This window comes from Abrus precatorius, unplaced genomic scaffold, assembly GCF_003935025.1.
Source record: "Abrus precatorius isolate BTA unplaced genomic scaffold, Abrus_2018 Scaffold8, whole genome shotgun sequence".
Classification (NCBI taxonomy): domain Eukaryota; kingdom Viridiplantae; phylum Streptophyta; class Magnoliopsida; order Fabales; family Fabaceae; genus Abrus; species Abrus precatorius.
Window position 1 is genome coordinate 34,154,653 of NW_020874428.1, and position 21,646 is coordinate 34,176,298.

Sequence of the window (21,646 nt, forward strand, 5' to 3'; positions counted from 1 at the left end):
TGCCTATTTCTCGCTTAACTTGACAATTTAACATTTTGTAAGGGGTCACTAACATATATCACATTGAAAATTATGCTAAACGATGAAGATAAAAAAAATTGTAAGACCCTTACAATTTTAGAAAAGTGGTTACACAACATCACTTGTTTGAAACAAGCCAAGTGTTCAAACGTGATTGGTAAAGAAACTCGGGTACGGATACCCGAAAATTGAAACTCGGGCACCACTCCACCCTCACCCAATGATGGAAACGATAAGATAAGGCAACTTCAACACACAGTGCCAACTTCTTCTCAATTCCCATCACCATGGAAGCGACAGCCGCTCTAACCAGCTTCACTCTTCCATCCACCAAAACCCAAACTTTTCAACTCCTAAACAGACCCATTAACCCATTCAACGTTCCCTCCTCGCGAAAACCAATACCCACCTTCAAAACCGGCCACTTCCCTTCAATCCACGCCGCAATTTCACGCACGAAGAAGGAAGAAACAGTGGACAGTGTGAGAAAGCAATTGGAGAATTGCTACCTACTAGCTGGCATAAACTACAAAGGGTTCACTGTGAAGCAGTTTCAGGAGCTTCGGAAGACTCTACCTGACACGACGAAGCTTATAGTGGCGAAGAACACGCTGGTTTTCAAGGCTTTGGAGGGAACGGAATGGGAAACACTGAAGCCTTGCATGAAGGGAATGAATGTGTGGCTTTTCGTTCACTCCGAGGAGATACCTGCGGCTATTAAACCCTATAGAGACTTCCAGAAGGAGAAGAAACTCGAAGACAATGATTTCACTGGTGCGGTTTTTGAGGGTAAGTTTTATGGTCCTGATGAGTTCAAGAAACTCGAAACCTTGCCCACACGTGCTGAGATTTATGCTACCTTGTTGGGGTCTTTGAAAACCCCTGCTTCTGCTCTTGTAAGCACTCTTCAAGCTCCTGCTAGAGAACTTGTTATGGTTCTTAAGGCACACATTAAGAATCTTGAGGAGCAAGGTGTTGCTCAATAGCTGATTGTTATTGTAAGTGTTAATGTTGCTTTGATTTTGATTTAATATGTCTGTGTTTTTTTTTAATTTTAATTTGAGTTTTTGTTCTCCTGTTTATGTAATTGTAGATTATGTGCTTTGATTGCTTGTCTCGGACACTGAGTGAAGAAAAAGGAAAATTAAGGAATGCAGAGAAAACGCAAAATGATGGAAAATCTTTCTGTTAGGCAGGGAATAGGGATGCATTGGTTATTATTTACGGTTTTTCTAATGTAGCAAAGGGCACACAGCGAGATCCCATATACAATAAGGCTTTATTAGAAATCACATGACATGATTCAATGCACGATCAAATGCTTCAATTTCTAATAAATTTTGTTAATTGTTGATTTCTATTGTGTTGCATACATACGAAAAACCGTATTTTTTTCGTTGATCATTGGAGTGCTGCGATTTGTATTACCTGCCATATAATTTTGCTCTGTGAGGCTTGTTAGAAATCATTCTGGGCATCGATGTACATTTTAAGCATGTTTAAGTTGTGGATGCATTTGGAGAAGTTGGTCTTGAGGATTTATATGGAGTAAAAATTGTGAAAACTGGATTAAACATATAGGAAAGTGAATCCATTTTACCATGTTCCCCCACATTCTGGAAGGTCCAGATACTTTTTGAAGTATCGCCTGTAATATAACAATTACATGAACACACCCTGCATTGTTCAAGGATTTGTGCTTCATACCTGCCAGTCTAAGCAACAATACATGCGGATCAAGGATAATCCAAGCCCCTTCACATGGCTTATAGTCATATTCATTACATTGGAACAAGGATTATATCATAGCAATCCACGGCAAATAAGTTGAAAAAAGATCCAACAGTTGGTGCATATGAAATATCTGCCACCAGCTTTACCTGAGCATGATTCACTGCCTCATGATTTAACCATTAAAGCTAAATCAGCACTGTATTTCCATGATCGTGATCCCAATAAAATCCAAGTGTAACACAACTTAAAATGTTAGCAAAAAATGAAAAGCCAGGTTAAATTTGTGAAACTCACTTCTAGTTCTTACCATTAACTATAAGGCACGATTCCTCATCATACATGCTATTAAACATGAATCTCATCCAAATTTTGTGAAAATGAAAGAGAATTCATGTAAAGGACTTCAGCTATTCTGATTAAGGGACATACAGGTACAGCCAATTCCATGTGTTAAGAATTTGGGGAATCCATATGAACCGCACTTTATTTATTAAAAATTCAAGATTTATTTCTTGCTGATCAAATCTACCTGTAATGCCATGACTATATAATTGCTGTCTATTAAGGAATTTATGTTCCTTCTTGTGTAAGGCTCTTCTTGCCGATGCGAGTGAATGGAAGAGACATGGGATAACTGGGTGAAACTCTTGTCTCTTTCTCTCTCCTTCTGGATGATGCAGCCAGTCAGAGAGGATCCAAGTCCAACTTGGGTTTGATGTTAATGTGTTGTTACCAACTTATGTTTCACCCTTCCCTATCAAGGCGCATGTGCTTCCAATATTAAAATAAGATATAAAAACTCATGTGCTTACTGTTTCCATTAGTTATAAAGGCCTTTGTGAAACAATATCAAAACATTGAAAAGTGGCATGCTGCATTTTGTTGAATTATTTTTAGATGGCTAAGTGAAAACTTCAAGTTTACGGGTGGTTTGTTTTTTATTAACATGTTTTGTTTCATTTTCTGTTTTCACGTTTAATTATAAAATTGTCACTATTTTCTTTTTATGTTTTTCGTATATAAATATATATAAAAAAATTATCATTATTTCTTATAAAAATCTTTTAAAATAGAAAGCTTGCAGATATGTAAATCTCAGAATGGTTACAGAATGGTGCTATACATTTGGGTTACTGTACCATTAGGGAATAACCAATGTAGATGCCACAGTTCCCATTCTGTCCTAATCACTCCTTTATGATGAAAATATTAACAGCTCTAAGTTTACAGCCAAATAAGATAACTGCATACATTTTTAATTACTTGTACTTTATGTACCACAAAACAATAGGTAGCTTGAGATACTGAGTGGAACGAGTCCTTCATGATATCCTAAAAGTGACCAAGTGATTCGTTACTCACTGTGATCATAAAGTAGTTCATGAAAATAGAATTTTGTTGAAATTAGTATAAATGAGTAGTACCACATTTCAGTCTTGCCACCTTCTTATAGTAAGAATTAATCGTAAAGCAATTTTCATCTAAATCTTTCACTTACTTGAATAATCATAAGGGAACCCAATGACTAAGAAGTTAACTCATTATTGTTTATTTTATCTTAAAGTATCATTAAAAAGTGGAGGAATTTGATGCAGTTACTTTACAAGCATGAAAAAGAGAAGGAACAAATTAGATTAGTTAGCACTACTATGTCCATTAGTGAAACAGGAAATTACATCAATGCGAAATTACACGATGAAACGACTCCACAACAGGAGAGTAGCTTAAACGATTTTGATGCTCCTGGATTCTTGTTGAATCTGAAGGAATCAAAAGCATGATCCAACAGGGTAAGCATCAAATTCCATTTCTGCATCAATCAACATCATCGCATTTTGATCCTGCATCATAAACAGCTTTACATGAATGATGCAAATAAAACAACCGTTATATGCTTTAAGCATCTAATGACAATTTATGTGACAGCAGCAAACCAGTTTTGGTGATGCTCTTGCGATCAGAAAACCATAAATGTGTTTGGTTTGGCGTTTTCTAACCATGGACATGCGTGCATTAACGCTACAAATAGTATAGCTTTTAGAGTCTTGAACGCACGTATACCATGAATTCAACGCATGTCCAAACATGGATTAAAGCAAGATAAAAAAGCAACTTGCTTTTCTCTTAAAAATTGAAGAATTACAAGGATATTTGATCATACCAGTTTGACAATTTCACTCATTATGTCATCCAAGGATCCAAAACTATTCTGAATGAGTCCTTCTTGGGACTTCATTTGCTGCAAATCGGAGGCATCATTTGACTTCATTGAATAGAGTTTCTCCTCTTCAATGGACTGTGTGATTGATGGATTAACCCCATTCAGTTGGCCAACAAAAGGTGCATCAATTCTCTTGCTGCAAACAATATTATTTTGGCCTAAACTATGCCCCAAGGACATTGTGTCTCCATTAGGAGAAACAAGAGAATTTATGGTAGAAGTAGTGTCTTTGTTGGAAACCACCTTATCTGCTTCCCAGCTTTGATGCTGAGTGTAACATGAAGCCATTAAGATATTCCCAAGTAAGCCTTCTTGGTATTGCAGCTTACCTCTAGCATCCTCCAAAGGAACATCAATAGCACTAGTGGAAGAAAAATCAACTGGACTGTTCCCACTATGAAAAGTGGATGATGAAAAGTTTAAGTTATTTTGAGGTAGTTGATCATTATTGAAAACCTCACTGACTGTAGAAGCATTGACAGAAAAGTCGGATATTTGAGTTTCAGTTTGCCAGTTTTTGTTACACCGATTATAATCTAACATCTTGGAGGAACTACAGATGCCAGGGTCAAAAGATTGTGTGTTCACAGAAGCAGCTCCAAGAGAAGAGTGGTTTCTGAAGGCTTTTGAATTGTGTGTTGATTGGGAATTTCCTTGCAATAGTAAATGATTATTTGAGAGGCCAGGTAGAGAATTATTTGCATTACTAACATTAGTTCTACTGTCTGAGAAACCACAGGAAACTGTTGTAAATCCACTGGAACCATCAATTGGACTTGACTTCCTAATACCAGTTGTACAGTTGTTTTGCTGAAATTGGTTAACCTCAATTGATGTTGGAATGGCTTGTAATAAATTTGAGGTCTGTTTTGCAGAAAACATGGACTGTTGCATGTTTCCAAGTGTTTCTACGGAGCTGCTGTTAATGTTTTGAGACCGAACAGGCCGAACGAGTGCAGAAGAAGTAAGTCCTCTCATGTTCAAGCCAGATGGGGTGTTTAGCCTGTGAAACATTCCACCAGATGCGTATGATGGTAGTGTGGTGCTTAGCATTCTTCCTGATCTAGATGAAGTGCAAAAATCTACATATCCTTCTAATGAACCCATCTGCAGGTAAGGATCACTACTACCCAATGCAACAACCATGTTAGCCTGTTGAGTTGGCTTTTTGAGACTCAGTCTGTATTTCTGCAATACAAAATGAAAGCAAGCTTACGTGCTAGGTAATATCACAACACAGGATCTAGAATTAAAATAGGGTGGGTTCTTGATTCATTAAGCACCTCATTTGTAATAAATTACCGTTATTCAATTTTTAACATGCAACTTAGCCCCTTCAACCTTGGCTTTGCGGCCAAAATTGAAACCAAATGGACCAATCATAAGTAAGAAATTTAGAATTTATACCTGCAGATGGCTTGCTACGTTTTCCCTTGTAAGCCCTTCAACATTCATCAAGTCAAGTATTCTCTTGGGGAATGCCTCTGCAATAACAGTTGAAGAAACCTCGTGTTAGTAACAATAACATCCATATTAAGGTGTCAAATATACACATTTAAGTTCCATGTTTTCAAGGAAAGAAAAATTGGAAACTTACTATCAATTCCCAGCTGATTAACAGCAGCAACAAATTTGCTATGCAACTCAGCGGCCCAAACTAAACGAGGCTTCTTCTGATTTAATGGTTCCTCATTCTCTTGATCATCATCTTCCTCTACCTCTACCTCAACCTCACTGTGTTCCTTCCTTTTAAGACTCAGTTTTTTATTCTGGTCAGCATTATTTTCTGATGCAATGGCTTGACTACCTTCTCTAGCCATATTGCAGGCTTTCTCCTCATTTACAAACTTAGTCTTATCCTTGCAATCAATCTTCCTTCGCACTACATGTTGCCATATGTTCTGTAACTCTTCAATTCGAACCGGTTTCATTAGATAGTCACATGCACCATGCATAACACCTTTCATCACCCTCTCTTTATCACCATATCCTGACAACACTAGATCACACACACACAAATTAAATCAATAAATTAAAAAGAGCAAGAGTTTACCAATTATCTTGGAATAGGTTGAAGTAAAACTCCAGTTGAATAATGTAAAGAAAAATAGTGCTTGAGCTTACTGATAACAGGTAGGTCCATTTCAAGTCCCACTAGCTCAAGGAGCTTAAACCCATCCATGTCTGGCATATTCACATCACTGATAACAAGGTCAAACTTGTTTCTGTTTTTCCTCAATATTTCTAGCGCCTTAATTGACTGAGTGGTTGTAGTAACTGCAACAACCATAAATCAGATGTGAGTGAGATTTACTCAGTATAAGACAAAAGAGTGTCAAAGTAGATCAATTCACTCAACAACAAACACTAAATCAAAATGGCGGGTTTTATAGTTCTTAACAGTAATGTGGTAACGCAAGAAAACCATTTTTTAAGAATTTCAAGATTTCAAAAGAAAATTTTCAATTTTAGGAGAATAATAAAGAACATGGTAGTCTTGCAAAGAAAGAAACACTGAATAACAAAGAAAATTGTCACAGGAATTATATGTTGATGGCATCCATCACATGAAAAGAGAAAAACAAGAAGAAACATGCAATAAAACAGAAAGGTGACGAACCATTATACTTGCATTGGCGAAGTAGGTTCTCCAACACTTTGAGACAAGTTCGGTCGTCATCAACGGCAAGAACACGCATACCCACTGGAAAACGGTCGCCGGCGACATCATCATTCACCAAACCGTTTCCCACCATCATCTTAAGCCAGAACCAAAATACCCAGATGAGAAATCAAGCACTGATCAGTGAACACACAAACCACAGAGCCAAAAGTTCCAAACTTGATAACAGAAACTCGTTTTGAGGGTCTCTATGGGCCAAGAAACAAACAATGCCGAGAAGAAGAAAGAGAAACCGAAGATGAAAAAGCCTGGAAGTTAAGAGAGGTTAACGAAACCTGTACAAATGGACAATGACAGTGACTGCCGAAAAGTTTCAATTGAATTGAATTCAACCAAAAGAATACAAAACACAAAAATCTTTATTCTTTAGTGTTTCAGTGAAAGTCTCTTTCTCTGCTGCCAATGGCATTGCTCTGCTCTCTGTCTTTAACCTTTTCTTGCAACACAACAGAAAAAGTCTGTGTCTTTAATTATTTGTTAATCGGTGTTGTGAATGCTGAATACAATAATGCAACTTAGTTACCCTTTTTATATTCTGCCAATGGAACAAAAACCCTGCTCCTTTACACCTTCTAGGAGATTGATTCTAGTACAAAGCAGATTCAATCCTTGGGTTTCCAAGTTTTTATTTTAATACCACAAAAGTCTACCCTACACTTCTTATATAGCCCAACATTAATTGTGCATAGGATTTTAATCATGTTCCTTGTTTTGATCAATGTGTTTTTCATGTTAGTACGATGCTGTTTTCGGCTTTATTGAGGTTTCATGGCCTTTAATTGCACATAATTACCCAAGTTTCCGCACCAAGACATTATGGTCAACTCCCAAAGAAATTATGATGAGATTTGTTTACAATTAAACGGTTCCTTTTATGAAATCTGTGTTTAACTGCACGTAATAATGTATTCAATAACATGATATTATATAATTTTTAATAAATGTTACTGCATATAAATTTTTATTGTATATTCTTGAACATATAATAAAAAATTAAATTAATAAATTGATTTATTAACTTTTATCTTTATTTTATTTTGATCTTTTATTTTTTTTTCTTTATTTTTATTCTTTAAATTTTATTTTTGTTTTAAATAAGTTATTTTTTTTATTAAGTTAACTCTGTCAACTTTGTTTGTGTTATATTAAATATTGTTTCATTTTTACCATTTTGTGTCTTCTTCTTCTATTTTTTTCTTTTTTTTTTTTATTTTGTCATACAATATCACTCAGCACAGTTTTAAATTTACGAAACTATCAACCATAGTCGTCACTGTCATTGTGTTAACTATCATCAACCACTATTTGTGTTCATTGAAACTTATAAGCATTATAACCAATAATTAACCAACATCAATGAACATTGTCACCAACAATTTGCATGTAGTGCAATGATACATGTGATGACTCTCACAATGAGATTTGTAAAAGGAAGCAAAATTTGTAGGAGTTGATTTTTGAAAGTATGGTTCATTTGAAATGGTGAAAAATTCACCACATGATTATTACACCACATATAGATTGTGCCGGTAGTAAGTCAAGTAATGACTTGAGATGTTAATTGTGGTGACTTGCAATATTGATATAATGATGATTTGCTAACTGTGTTTGTGTGATAATGATGAGAGATTATAGTTTGTGGTGGTGGTAGCTTAATGATATATAATAAAAAAAAACAAAGAATAAGTTAACTTTTTAACATAAAATGATTTATTCAAAATAAAAATAAAAGTTAAAAGGCTAGAATAAAATTAAAAAATTAGAAGATTAAAACAAAATAAAAATAAAAGCTAATAGACCAATCTATTCATTTAATTTTTTTAAAAAATAATATTTAATTTGCACTTATCGCATATGGGTCTGTAATTTTTATTAACTGAAATAGGTAAATATTAACCAACACTCAAAAGTTTTAGTTGAAAAATTGTATTAAAAAATATTATTAATGTATTTTTTTTCATAATTTTTAAAGTATATAAATGTGAATTTTAATAAATTTGAGTGACTTACACTTTCAAATATAAAATCTAGAATGATAGTGTTTCTTTTATTAAAGTCCAAGATTTTAAGCATTTTTAAGGTATCCATTTCCTTGGTTAATGTTGTTAGAAGGAAACTTTTTTTTTCCTGAGAATGTTTCTTGTTTTTCATTCCAATTTTTAAAAAAAGTATGTAAATTGGAAAAAAAAATATATATTTTAAATCAAAGTCACTTAAAAGAGAACAATAATTAATATATACACACTACCTTAACTGCATATGAAAGCTCACTCAACCTATCAAAGGTGAATTCTAATTAATTTTGTTCTAACTCATCCAAGTTAATACTAAAAAATTCATTATATAAAAAGTCTATAGAGTTACATGAACTAACCTTAATGCACAAATTAATTACATATAATTTTTTTTATTTTATTTCAGTTTTTAATAAGACAGTCATATACTATTTTATAGGATAATTTATTAAAAATATTTTTTTATATAACATACTTTTAACTACAAACTTATAGACAAATAAGGTTATTTAAAAAATTAAAGAATAATTAAATTGATATAATATTAATATTTAAAATGAATTATTATTATCAAATAATATTAAAAATTATAATAATTTAGTATCAAATGAAGTTGCTAAGGAAAAAAATATATCTAATGAAGTTAAATGTTTTTTTTAATTTCTGTTTGTATTATTGATAATTATTAAATTATAGTAATAATTTTATTTATATAATCTTATAAACAGTATTTTTAGCATATTTTAGAATACTGTTTAGGTATTAACTATGAAAAATTTTACGTTATAATATTTTTATAAATATTTTTGTTTTTGTAAATATTTTTTAAATCATAATAAACATATTAATCTAACAAGAAAAATCAACATTTATCAAATATGTTAAGTCATTTACTGTTTAGGGGTTTGAATTAAGTCATTCAAATAAAAGTAATATGTTGAAAAAAAAATGCATAAAAGATCAAAGATATAAAAAAATAACTTATGAATTCAACAAGAATTTAGAAAAATTTACAAATTTAATTTTTATTTTGTTTTAATTTAATAAAAATTATTTTAATTTAAAGTGAAATAATATATGTTTCTAAATTTTCATTTTAACATAAAATTTATGATAAAATTTGATATAAACTTTAAAAACTCTCTCTCTCTCTCTCTCTCTCTCTCTCTCTCTCTATATATATATATATATATATATATAATAAAAACTCTATTTTTACATTTTTATATTGACATAAATAATTAAAATAATAATATATAATTATAATTTAACAATTAAATCAATAAAAATTATATATTGATGCCTTAAAAATAATTATAACTTCCAGTGTAATTTAATTGTACATATATATTAATAAAAAATAGAAAAAAGAAGAAGAAGAAGTGAGAAAGAAATGTGATTTGAACTTTAATGCGTAAGTTGATATCAGACTAAATAAATAATTATTTGTATCCTATCTAACAAATAATTGAATCAACTCTGTATATTTTTAGTTTGGATCAAATTAAGTTGATCAAGTTGACAAATTGGATTGAATTCATGATCATCACTCCTCTTCCGTGGAACAAGGTTAAGATTTAAAATATGTGTGATTGAGAATTAAAATATCACATATGTTATTTGTTAGTGCTCAAATTAATGCTACAAAGTAATCTCAACTTACATTTATTTTTAACAATAATATATCTTCTCACTTTTCTCACTTTATTAAGTGTGTGTTTATTTTGGAGAATGATTTTACATTCTTAGAAACAAGATGTCTAAAAATAATATTTAAAAAAATTATATTATATTTACATTTGGTATTTTGTATTATTTAAAAACATATCCCAGAGAATATCAAATATGAAAAAATACTTATAAAAGTAGAGTTTTTTTCCCACTCTTATTACTTACTATAACAAGCCATTATCCATTTTCATAAGACTTCAATCATTTTCATGAAAATTAAATATACCCATATCTCTCTATTGAAATGAATTGGCGAGAATAATGTTGAAAATATATACTTCTAAGAATATTCTATAGATAAAAATGCTTGTCACAAAAAATTGAAACAGATGTACAAATACAATACACTGAACTCAACATTTTAGAAATTATAAATATAAATATAAATTTTGAAACAAACATTTTCCTAAAACATACTAAATAAATATTAAAATGCATGTTTAAATTAATATCATCCCAATTTATACATTAAAACACAACTCATTATTTCATGTTAGATGTCACTCGAATACTTTTTATTTGTCTTGAATTATTTGTCACTTTAGTATATCAACAAAATATTTATGATTTTTTTTAATAATATTTATTTATTAAAAATATTTTTTTTCAACTAACAACTAAAATAACTTTAAAATTAGTTATCATACTGTAACAACTTAAATGCTTTTAACAGGGTAGTATTCTAGTAAAATTAATTTTTTATTATACTAATTAATAAAGGTACTAATTATTTTATTAACATGTGTGTATATCAATACTAAGTGCAAATTTGAAGTAAATACTTAAATTAGTCCTTAAAAATATTTGATTAAAATAATTTTTGAAAATTTTTTTGTGAGACCCATTAATCCCTTCATTATGGGGGCATGTAAACTAGATGAGACGACATAAATAACATTTATCTTGTAAAATATTTTATTAAAAAACTAATTTTTGAGCCAATATCTTTGAGAAAATTACTAAACTCAATTTAATCCTCAAAAAATAAATGTGATTAAATAGTCTCAATGTACCCTCAGACAGACCTCAGCAGAAAAAACAGTTTTGCAATAGACAATGAATCCAAACCAACTTCAACGTACCTTAGTATGATGGGTCCAGTTGTCATCTCCCTCAATAATAATCATAATTCTGGGAACTAAAAGCTTATGTTTGATTGAAAGTTTGATAATTTGGAGTTCATACTGAATTTGAGTAAATTTAATAAGCAAATCATGGAGATTTGGATTAACTTAAGGGTTTACAAACCATCATATATGTAATTGAAAGGGAATGTATAATGTTTAAAGCTTTTATTTTTATCTTATTCTAATGTAGACTGAAATGACACTTTAGCTAAAAAAAAAGCTTTTAAAAATTCAGTTTACAAGGTAAAAAGCTTACGAGGTTATCCCAATCAGTAAGTATCTCTGTTAAGTTAAACAAAGTTATTTTAAAAGAAGGACTAACATGTCTCACAAAGAAAAAGTTTAAAGACTATTTGATGGCTTTTTTTTAAAAGACTAAATTGAGTTTCACAACTTTTTTTAGGGACAAATTTAGATGTTTACTCTTTCATTTATCTCAAACTATTTGTTATTTTAAAATATCAAAACCAATTGGTACTTTTTTTTTAAAATACTTCTCTCAGCTGTTATAACTAAAATAATTTCAAGATTAATCATCACCTAATTATTGATAAATTATTTTTTATTAAATAATTAATAAAACTAATATTAAGTGACAAGTGAGAGAGAGAAAAAAGAACTTATATGGAATTAATTCTAAGTGGCAAACTGACTGAATAAGTGAGACATGAATGGATACACATTGAGACAGAGACCACACTCCCTCCCAACATATTTATGATTTTTCTTTCTCTCTCAGAATCAGAATAATGAATCTTTTTCCTTAAGATCTCTCGCCACGTTTCCACTTGTAATTGAAGCTTCCAGTGACCCACCTTTCTTTTCTCTTGGAAAAGAGAAGAAAGACTAAATATTGTAATTGATGGCGAGACAAAATATAAAGTAAAGACAACTAGCTTCAAAGAATGCAAAATTTTTCAGTCTTTATCAAATTATAAATATTGGTTTGAGTTTAACGTATCTGATGTTCAAGGCTAGTATCATATCTATATATAGTTTCCTAAAGAGTTTTTTTCTTTAATAGCAATCTTTATTTATTTCAAAATCAATTCTGAGTCCATACACCAATTATACATGCAAGACTAATAAAAAGAAAGACTGAAACCTAGGCACCAGAAAATAAAAACACGTGCTATGTGGATAAATATAAATGAGCAGAAGGAAAATAAATAAATAAAAGGGAAAGCAGTAAAAAAAACTAAACTTTACTTATTTGAATGAACAGAAAAGAATTCACAAAATAAATCATTTTTTCCTCACAAAATGAATTTTAAAACTAAAACTTTGTTTTCTTATATTTTTTCATTACCAGTTAATAATGTTGACAAAAACATAGAACCGTGAATAATGATTAAGGCACGGTCATAGTAGTTGTACCATGCTACCCATGATACAGGACGTGGTAACATTTTTACTAGGATTTTCATTTGGTGGCAGTGGCAGTGGCACTGTGGGGAGGCTCATACTGTGGTACAGTGCTGAATGATTGAGGATTACAGTCTAAAAATCACTGCCCATAGCTATTCTATTCGAACCCAAACTCAAAAGATCAAAAGGGTAGGAAAAAAATTAGCAAACTAAATAAATTGGAGTTAGATTACTATATTGCTACCCTGCAAAAGTTATGTAACTTTTATTTTCACATAAGATGTTTTAAGTACGAGTTAAAAAAGAAGTCTTTTAATCTCAACTTGATATATATTTTTTTGCATGGGAAAGAAAGAAAAGAAAATGATGGTGTTGTTCGTTAATGTGGAAAAATGAAACAGGATAGGAATGAAGAGGTACAAATGGCGGTCCTAAGGAACAGATGAAGGTGGGGAATCTGAGACCCCTTAACGTTACAAACTATGATTGGCTGTGAAGGGGATGAGGAAGCACCCATGAGTCAGGACAAATCTTTTTTTCATATCACCTCAATCCATATGCACTTTCCTGGCCCCATTGCCATCATCTTCCCACTTCTACTACTATCCCTTCACCACTTCTTCTTTTTTACCATATTAGTCTTCAACTTAACACTAGTTTTACAATTAATATTATTAATTTTCTCAATGTTAATTAACACTGGTTTACAGAAAATTTTAAATAATTAAGAGTTTAAGATTCAGAGATTTCTATAATAGTTTCATTCTTTTGTCTATGACCAAGAGATAGAAACATAATTAAAAATAACAGTTAATGTTAACTTAGATTTAACAAAAGAGATCATTTTTTTTAATAAAAGTAAACAAATAAAAAAATTATAATAATTCTTTTAAATCTAACTAGAGTTGTTACTTTCAGTTTTTCAACTTGGCTAGCTAGGTATGTTCAACTAACAAAATTATAAAGTTATTTGAACTTTTATATCAATAAATAAATTATGTAAGTAGGCCAAACTTGAGCAGACCAGCCAGTATTAAATCTGTTATTAATATGAGATAAAAGGTTCAAATTTATTTGAATCATAACTTTGTTAATCTAAATCTTAAATTTTGATGAATATATTTAAAATAGTTAAAGTAAACTGATTCATTTTACTGACTTTATATTTAATTAATAATCTAAAGTGAGGAATAAAACTTCCCCTCATAAACTTAAGAAATGGACAAATGTTTGTTGAAATTTTCTAATCGCTTCTTTGTTTTTTTAATATTTATACAAATATAAAAAAGTTATATGTAACATTAATTTCAATTAATTAAATAACAGAACTGAAAATAAAATAAACAGGAGTTTTCTTCTTCTTCTTCTTTTTTTTTGGTTCAATATAGGAGTTATATATTCATGTTCTATTTTTTTAATTTTTTTGGCTTCATTTCGATGGGCCCTTTATGGTATTAGACAGGGCACCCTCAAAATGTTGGGCAACACTAAATTTATTCTGACATTTTGGAATCAAATTTAGACATTAAAAGAAGCATGGCCTATAGTCGGATATATATGCACCCTTAGAACAGGGAGCTGTGGCTGAAACATCAAATACTAAGAAAGTTGATAACTTTCCAGTCTTGTTTTTCTTTAATCTGTCTTGTTTGTAGTTTTTAATTATTGTCTATTAGTTTCATCTTGTTTTTAGTATTTTGCTTTTAGTTCCTAATATTTTTTTTAGTCTCTTATTATTTTTTATAATATATAATAATACATGGGGAATAAAAACTGAAAAAAAAATAGAGACTAAAAAATAGACAAACTAAAACCGAGAGGCAGGAATAAAAAAAGGACTAAAATAATTAAAGGCAAGAAATTTTTAAAAAAAAAACGAAGACAGAATTTATTTAAATTTTCTATACATTTTTTAAACATATCATTGTTATTAATTAAAATTTACTAAGAATTTTTAAAGGGAAGTGAGAATTATATATTTTCATACAGCTTGATAAATTTCAAGCAATAATAAAAAAAATGTAATTAGAATATATTTATATTGTAGAAGCTTTTACATTGTCATTTAATTATATAATGTCCATCATTAAAAATTTGACTTTTGTCATAGTTATTTTAAGATTGAGATTCTATCTACAGTCAAATTAAAGTTAATTATATTTTATAAATTACATGAATTTAAATAGATGGAATTTTACTCTCTTTTTTTACGTTATATATTTTGTTACTTTTGTACCATTTTTTTACAAGCATCCCTAGTTGAAAATAATTGAGTCCAACATCATTTGGGCTGTGCATACGGACATAGCGATATCTCTTCACAGCTGCCCCCAATAATATGAAATTTTTTGCAACAGATCATTTAGAGAACATAATAATAATAATAATAATAATAATAATAATAATAATAATAATAATAATATCAACAACAACAGAAAATATTTTGGAAAAGCAGAATGAAAATGATTTAAAAAACGAAACATATCAAAATATTAAAAAGAAAGGCATTTGATAAAAATAAATCGTTTGTCAACGACTGAACAGGCACGTTAGTTTTAGGCTTTTACCAATAAATTACCATAAATATTTTTTATTTATTGGGTAAAAGCATGCTTAGATTTAAGTTGATAAACTATGAATCGTGCTATAAGTGAAGGTTTACGAAAAAACAAAAACAAAAACGTTAAACAATGGTTTGGGGCTTTTTATGAAAATCCACACACACTAATTTTTACTCAAACATGATTATTATATGCATTCAAAATATTTTTAGCTATGTTTAAAAAATAATTGTAAAAAAATAGTGCATTACATATGATTGTCTTAACTCTTGACAACCTTACACAAGAAAAATATTCGTGTAATTTATGAAGACTTTTAAATTTTGATAAAATTGTTGTAAAATCAAAATATATTTGAGATTATAAACAAGATATGCACAACTACTTAAAATACTTTGAATTTCAAACAATTAAAATGTTAATAATAATACAAGCATTCTTTTTTTAAAAAAAAAGATTCAATCACTTTTAAGAGAATGAATTCTACGTATGTGTTTGTGTGTGTGTGTTTAAATGCCATGAATTCATTTTATAACAGATTAATGAAAAAAAAGAGTGTCACTTCGTTAATAAATAAATATAAACTCTTCCCTTATCGTCTCCACCATAGATGGCATGGGTATGCACATCAATCTCCACTTAATTGGAGAAAAAGGTTCAACTTTATCAATTAGGCAATATATGAACTCTTCATTAATTTACAAGGGATGAAGGATGAAGTGGCGACAAAAATTAAGAACATGGAAAGCTATAACTGGTGTCGTTTCCTTCGTTAGTATCATTCAGAGTCTTGTTTGTTTCGATAATATCTATGTTTTCTTCTCTCATTTTCTCTTTGTTTGGGTACTATGTATGAATAGTGTTATGTCCGATAGTCTTTAATTTTTTTGGCTCAATATATATATTACCTCTGATGATTAACAAATCATGCACTATGCCATGTTACGTCGTAGTTTTCAAGTATTATTTCACCAAAAGTGAGCATTACATGTTCTATGGCTTCAAATTCGACAGCACACAAAAATAATGATTTCCAAACCAACAAGCTGTTGCTACTGCCATGGAGGCCCACTTGATTCTCGATTGGTTCAGTTAACTACTGGGTAATTTTGAGCCATGTTCCCACTTTTATACTAAATTATTAGGGTCCCCCAATATCTACATAATTTGCCCAAAGAAATCGGAGACAATGACCACAATTGATTTTGAATCATTTAAAGTGATTGAGATGTGTTTTTAAATTAACTCACGTGTTTTCATTAGAGTGCTTATTTTCCATTTAAAAGTGTAAATTTTTTCATTTAAATTAATTTACCGAGAATGATGTGGTCTATACATAAACTCGACAACTTTTGGCAGAAATCCAAATCAAATACATCATAATTAACTACTGCAAGCACCACTTGGGAATTCTGGGCTATGGCTATCTCAAACAGGATTTTGATCAAAAGGGGTGTTAGGGTATTAGACATTCTTTAATTCTAATGTATTGATTAGCTGCCAAATCATGAATCTATGAATCAAAGTAGCATGGTTACTATTGTGGTCGGGCTCAGCCTTGAATCAAACCATGATTCTGATTTCCTACATCCAAACCAAAACCTTAAAAAGATGGAGCTATTTTTTGCCAAATCTTAAGCATTTGTTATGTCTGGATTCAGTAATACTAGGATTTTGAGTGAGTTGTTTGTTTGTCTGTTTTGTGATTGAGAGTTTCTCCATTGCATTAATGAACTTGCGCAAGTACTTGATGTATTCCGGGAATGTTTCAAGGTTGCAATGCCCCCCACCCTTAACCCACAAGGGATCATATTTTTCCTTGGAGAGTTCCCATAATCGCTTTCCATGAGACCAATCAACAATATCATCATTTGTTCCCTGGACATAATCCATTAGCATACAAACAAAATTAATAAATTATTATAAGCACCGGGAATTAAATTAAAAAAGGTTACACAATACAAGGGAGACAAATGTCCATGTCCGCTAAGCAACAAATGGAGAACTGAATTTTTGAACGATGACACTAGTCAACACTAAACAACATAGAAGTTGAAGAAAATCATCACTGAGTTCCTAACAATATCTAATTTTCTTCCTCAAATTTGGCTCCTTTTACACGATGACTACTATGCTATACGCTGCTTGGCCAGTTGGTCTTGACTAATGAATGAGGCAACAAGTTAAGAAAAACCAAAATGAATGCAAGCATGTAATGATATTCTGAAATCTCCACAATGGTTATGTTGTTGGCTTCAAGATATGGATATAAAAAAAATTATTTACTGTTCCTTCCAATGTACCATGATTTCTTTTGCAATAAAGATATATCAATTTTAGCTGTTCACAATGTAGCTGTTTCATTAAACGCGTGGAAAAAGGTATCTATTACTGAACATTAGACAATCAACAAGGTTTGCATGCCAAAACACAAACACACAAGCACCAAAAATGTTGTTAAGTACTTATTATTAACAATAGAAATGGGAGATGCAAAAGCAGAGAAATTTCAAAGATTTGCTAAACATTCTCATTAGGACAACAGGTGCAAGCTACTTCTAGGTTCTATATCAGTGGGGCACAACCAGCATAAAGACAAACTAAGGAAATAAAACAGCTTAAAAACATAATAGGAGAAGTATTTGGAAATGGCACATTTCATATACCTATGCTTACATGGATACAAAGTTGCAATACAACAGAAGATACAATACGTATTAACATTCCTCAGTATTCTTATCCTATGACATAATCTGAATATCAAGTTATAAATTTTCCACTGAGCATACGTTGCCATACCGAACACCATTTACATATTTATATCAGAATTTAAACTGCAGACTGCTCGTTACTTCAACTAAAGTGTGAGAAAAAAAAGTAATACCAAGTGTTTATGGTTTCAGTTTTTACTCCAGAACCTAAAGTCTATTTTTGCACCTAGCATCAATAATTCATCTGGCTTAAGAAGGTGAGCAGGCTGAGACAAAAGTTCATCATTTTGCTAACTAAATTTGAAGAATGAAGACTTTCTTCAAAAAGGCAGAAAGTATAATGCAACAACATCAATACATGTCAATAGTCAAGAATATTCGATACTTGTTGATAAAAGGAAAATGATCCCTTGGATGCAAACACCACCAGGCTTCCTAAACATGCTGGATTTTTTGTTCATATTGCATCTTCTAGTGGGAGAAAATTAGAAAATAAAAGTCTAACTAAATCAGCTTCCTGAAATAACCTAATATTAGGTGAAGATTCAAGACATCAGAATCTCTTAAGTACTTTTGACACTTTGCATTGTGTGACATTTGCAATCAAACATTGAGATAATTGAACACTTGCAATCTTTTTTTTTTTTTTTTAAATGAATCAATTTAAATAATCTGCACAATTATGTTTTTAATCCAGAACTCACCCAAGCCTCCATATGAACAACTCATCACCAGGCAATCAAAATAAGAACTCATATGACAATCACTTCGGGACAGAAGTTCAAGAAAGAAGCTGTTTATCAAGTTTAACCACAACAAGAAACAGAACTGCAGAAGCTGATTATAAACAAAGGGAAATATACACTTACATGTATAACGAACACTGGACAGTTGACATGCCGAATTTTGTCTATATTCTGAAATGATAAAAGAGATTTTTGTTACTACAAAACTCTGCTAAAATCTTTAGCGGACAAAAAATCATGAAGAACACAGGCAAAACTTACTTTAAATATGTCAAACCAAAATGTCATCTTGACAGGGTACAAGACCCTTATCCCAGAAAGGATTGCACTGTGAAGAACAACCCCTCTCAACTTCTGCAACTTCGAAGCCAAGTGTAGTGTGGGTCCACTTCCAACCGATTGACCATACAAAATCAAATCTTCTTGCTTGACTCCATATTCACTCTTCAAACAATTATATACAGCCTCTATGTCGTAATAAGTGTTGAACTCAGATGGCTATCACAGTTGAAGAGATACATCAGTTAAAATTAGATATGCTGACATATTTGGAGAAAAACAGAATTCAGATGGAATTTTGATTTCCTTGCTTCATCATGAATGAATAACTTTATTTGGAAACAGCGAGAAGAATAAAGGGGGTAAAAGAAATCAGGCTAGTTACTTACCTTACCTGTAGATGCTCCATACCCTGAATAGTCATAGCTGCAAATACAAAAAACAAAAAGGTACAAAGAAAGATTCAGAAAGGGGTTTTGCTCCCACTCTCAAAATCACTATAAGCTGACAAGGCTAGCAAAATAAAACATCATGACCGATGAAAAAATATTATTTTTTTAAAAAATGCTACGCATAAGTTTACACACAAAGTAAAAACACCAGCAAATAATCCAATAAGTTTTGTACGAGATCAGGACACGATTATCATTTTTTATTTCAATGAAATAGTAAAGATAAAAACCATGTCCAAGGCAACGCATGCAACATGGGAAAGAAGAGAGAGTTTAAAGGGAAAGAAGAACCTCATGATATTGACACGAAGGTGAGCTCTGAGCTCGATGAAGAGCTCGTGCATCTGACCCAAGTCAGCGGCATTTCCATGAGAGTACAAGAAGGTGAACCTGGGAAAAGGGTGTTTCCACAAGGTGGCAACGATCTTGTTGCCACCCTTTGTGTCAAGAATATGAACGTCGACGTTTTTGTCGGCGGCGACACCCGACAACACCACCCTCCCATCCTCCTCTCTGTAAACCTCGTACGTTGGTGGCTCTGGCGGGAAAAACGCGAATTTGGCAGCCACTGTTCCCGTCACATTCCCCATTTATCATTCACCAAATGCACGCGCTTTCTCCAGTGTTTTTTTATTCCAGCATCACCAAAACCACGACGCCGGAGAGAGAGGTGAAGAATTTCTGGGCCGTTGTTCTTATCCTGTTTCTAATTCCATGTAAAAAAGAAAAAAGAAAAAACGAAAAAAGAAAGTGATGGTTTTATTTAATTGATAATTAAATAATTTATATTTGGTTGGGGTTTTTTGAGAAAGAGAAAGAGGATGTTGCAAAGGAAAGTTGTTTACTTGGGACGATAGAAAGGTGTTGGGTGTTGGGTGTTGGGTGTTGGGTGTTGGGTGTTGGATGTTGGAAGTGGCTTCTGACGAAACCGAAGGAGGAAAGTGAAGAGTGGCAGAAAATGGATCCGACCTAAGCGGGTGAGCTGGAACTGCTGCTTCCCACCACCATTCATCTCTCCCTCCTCTTTCCCTTTCATCCTCATCAATTCCAATATCATCCCCCTAATTATTACATAATCCAATCATTTTTTTTAAAATTATAAATATTCTAATTCATCTTCTTATCAAAATTCAAAATTTTAATATACATGTTTCACAAAAGTTTTTGGTTTATTTATTCTATCTCCATTATTTTTATAGATCTTATTAGCAAGATATATATATATATATATATATATATATATATAATTGAATTAAATTAAATTAATAGATAGTTTAAGTCATATTTAATTTTATAGTAAAATTTTAAATATGTAAAAAATTTATACCAAAATAATTATTATATATATATATTATATTATTCGTGAGATTAATTTAGTAATAAAAAATAACTTAAAAATTCATTTTATTTTTAGATAATTTTTAAGATATACTTTTGGATTTTTAGTTTTAGATAATTTATATATTCTAAAATTTATTTGTTTGAAAAAAATAATTCTTAATTTTAATATAAGTGTTGTTTATAAAAAAAAATATAGGTTTTGCTAATTAATTTTTTAAAATAATAATTTATTAATAAAAATTGTTATAATATATTTAAAAAATGAGTAAGTATATTTTTTAATAAAATGTTTTATTTTAAATTTCCTAATTAATACTCTTTGAATACTAATTAATATTAAAAAATATCTGGTGAAGTGAGCTCTAATGAAATGTAAATTTTGATATGGAAGGAGTTAATAAAAGTACAATTATGGCCTCCGTTGGGGAGAGATGGGTGAAAAGTCAATATTGCCCTTGAGTTATGGGTCCATCTCATTTATGAACAATGCTTGGGTTGGGTATGGAATTGTAATACGACAATACAGAACAGGATCACATTTTCCTATGCAACTATCCGTTATTTCGTTTCATTTTCTTCCTAATCGGATCAAAACCACAAGGACTTGATTCATTATTTACCTTCATACAATTTTTTTTTACTTTTTTTTTTTCAAA

General features: G+C 30.8%; 3 protein-coding genes across 4 annotated transcripts; 1 reads left to right on the top strand and 2 right to left on the bottom strand.

Moving 5' to 3' along the window:
- Window positions 1-232: 232 nt before the first annotated feature.
- Window positions 233-1,116, top strand: LOC113846163 (50S ribosomal protein L10, chloroplastic-like). The gene has a single exon (XM_027474121.1). The coding sequence runs from the start codon at window positions 309-311 to the stop codon at window positions 1,005-1,007; it is 699 nt and encodes a 232-aa protein (XP_027329922.1). The 5' UTR covers window positions 233-308; the 3' UTR covers window positions 1,008-1,116.
- A 2,408-nt stretch (window positions 1,117-3,524) lies between these two features.
- LOC113874766 (two-component response regulator ARR12-like) lies at window positions 3,525-6,735 on the bottom strand. The gene is made up of 7 exons (XM_027512980.1): window positions 6,597-6,735; window positions 6,101-6,253; window positions 5,574-5,975; window positions 5,384-5,460; window positions 4,520-5,164; window positions 3,917-4,462; window positions 3,525-3,596 (listed from the first exon to the last, which is right to left on the bottom strand). The coding sequence occupies exons 1-7, from the start codon at window positions 6,733-6,735 to the stop codon at window positions 3,525-3,527; spliced, it is 2,034 nt and encodes a 677-aa protein (XP_027368781.1).
- A 10,048-nt stretch (window positions 6,736-16,783) lies between these two features.
- Window positions 16,784-20,642, bottom strand: LOC113846909 (alpha/beta hydrolase domain-containing protein 17C-like). 2 transcript variants are annotated; one of them, XM_027475647.1, is made up of 6 exons: window positions 20,495-20,642; window positions 19,941-20,349; window positions 19,587-19,623; window positions 19,180-19,416; window positions 19,042-19,089; window positions 16,784-17,339 (listed from the first exon to the last, which is right to left on the bottom strand). In XM_027475647.1, exons 2-6 carry the CDS (start codon window positions 20,237-20,239, stop codon window positions 17,079-17,081), a joined length of 882 nt encoding a protein of 293 aa, XP_027331448.1. In that variant the 5' UTR covers window positions 20,240-20,349; window positions 20,495-20,642; the 3' UTR covers window positions 16,784-17,078. The 2 variants fall into 2 exon arrangements, with proteins under 2 accessions (XP_027331448.1, XP_027331449.1); XM_027475648.1 differs by lacking the exon at window positions 20,495-20,642 and having other exon boundaries at window positions 19,941-20,487.
- Window positions 20,643-21,646: the final 1,004 nt, after the last annotated feature.

Bases quoted from the DNA above. Each gene is read 5' to 3' on its own strand.
- LOC113846163 (XM_027474121.1), top strand. From the start codon at position 309: ATGGAAGCGACAGCCGCTCTAACCAGCTTCACTCTTCCATCCACCAAA.
- LOC113874766 (XM_027512980.1), bottom strand. From the start codon at position 6,735: ATGATGGTGGGAAACGGTTTGGTGAATGATGATGTCGCCGGCGACCGT. The intron at 6,254-6,596 runs GTTCGTCACCTT...TGGTTGTTGCAG, and splicing joins TCGCCAATGCAAGTATAATG to TTACTACAACCACTCAGTCA. The intron at 5,461-5,573 runs GTAAGTTTCCAA...CTGTTATTGCAG, and splicing joins TAATCAGCTGGGAATTGATA to AGGCATTCCCCAAGAGAATA.
- LOC113846909 (XM_027475647.1), bottom strand. From the start codon at position 20,239: ATGGGGAATGTGACGGGAACAGTGGCTGCCAAATTCGCGTTTTTCCCG. The intron at 19,624-19,940 runs GTTCTTCTTTCC...TTGTATTTGCAG, and splicing joins CTTCGTGTCAATATCATGAG to CTATGACTATTCAGGGTATG. The intron at 17,340-19,041 runs GTAAGTGTATAT...GATTATGTCCAG, and splicing joins GTCCAGTGTTCGTTATACAT to GGAACAAATGATGATATTGT.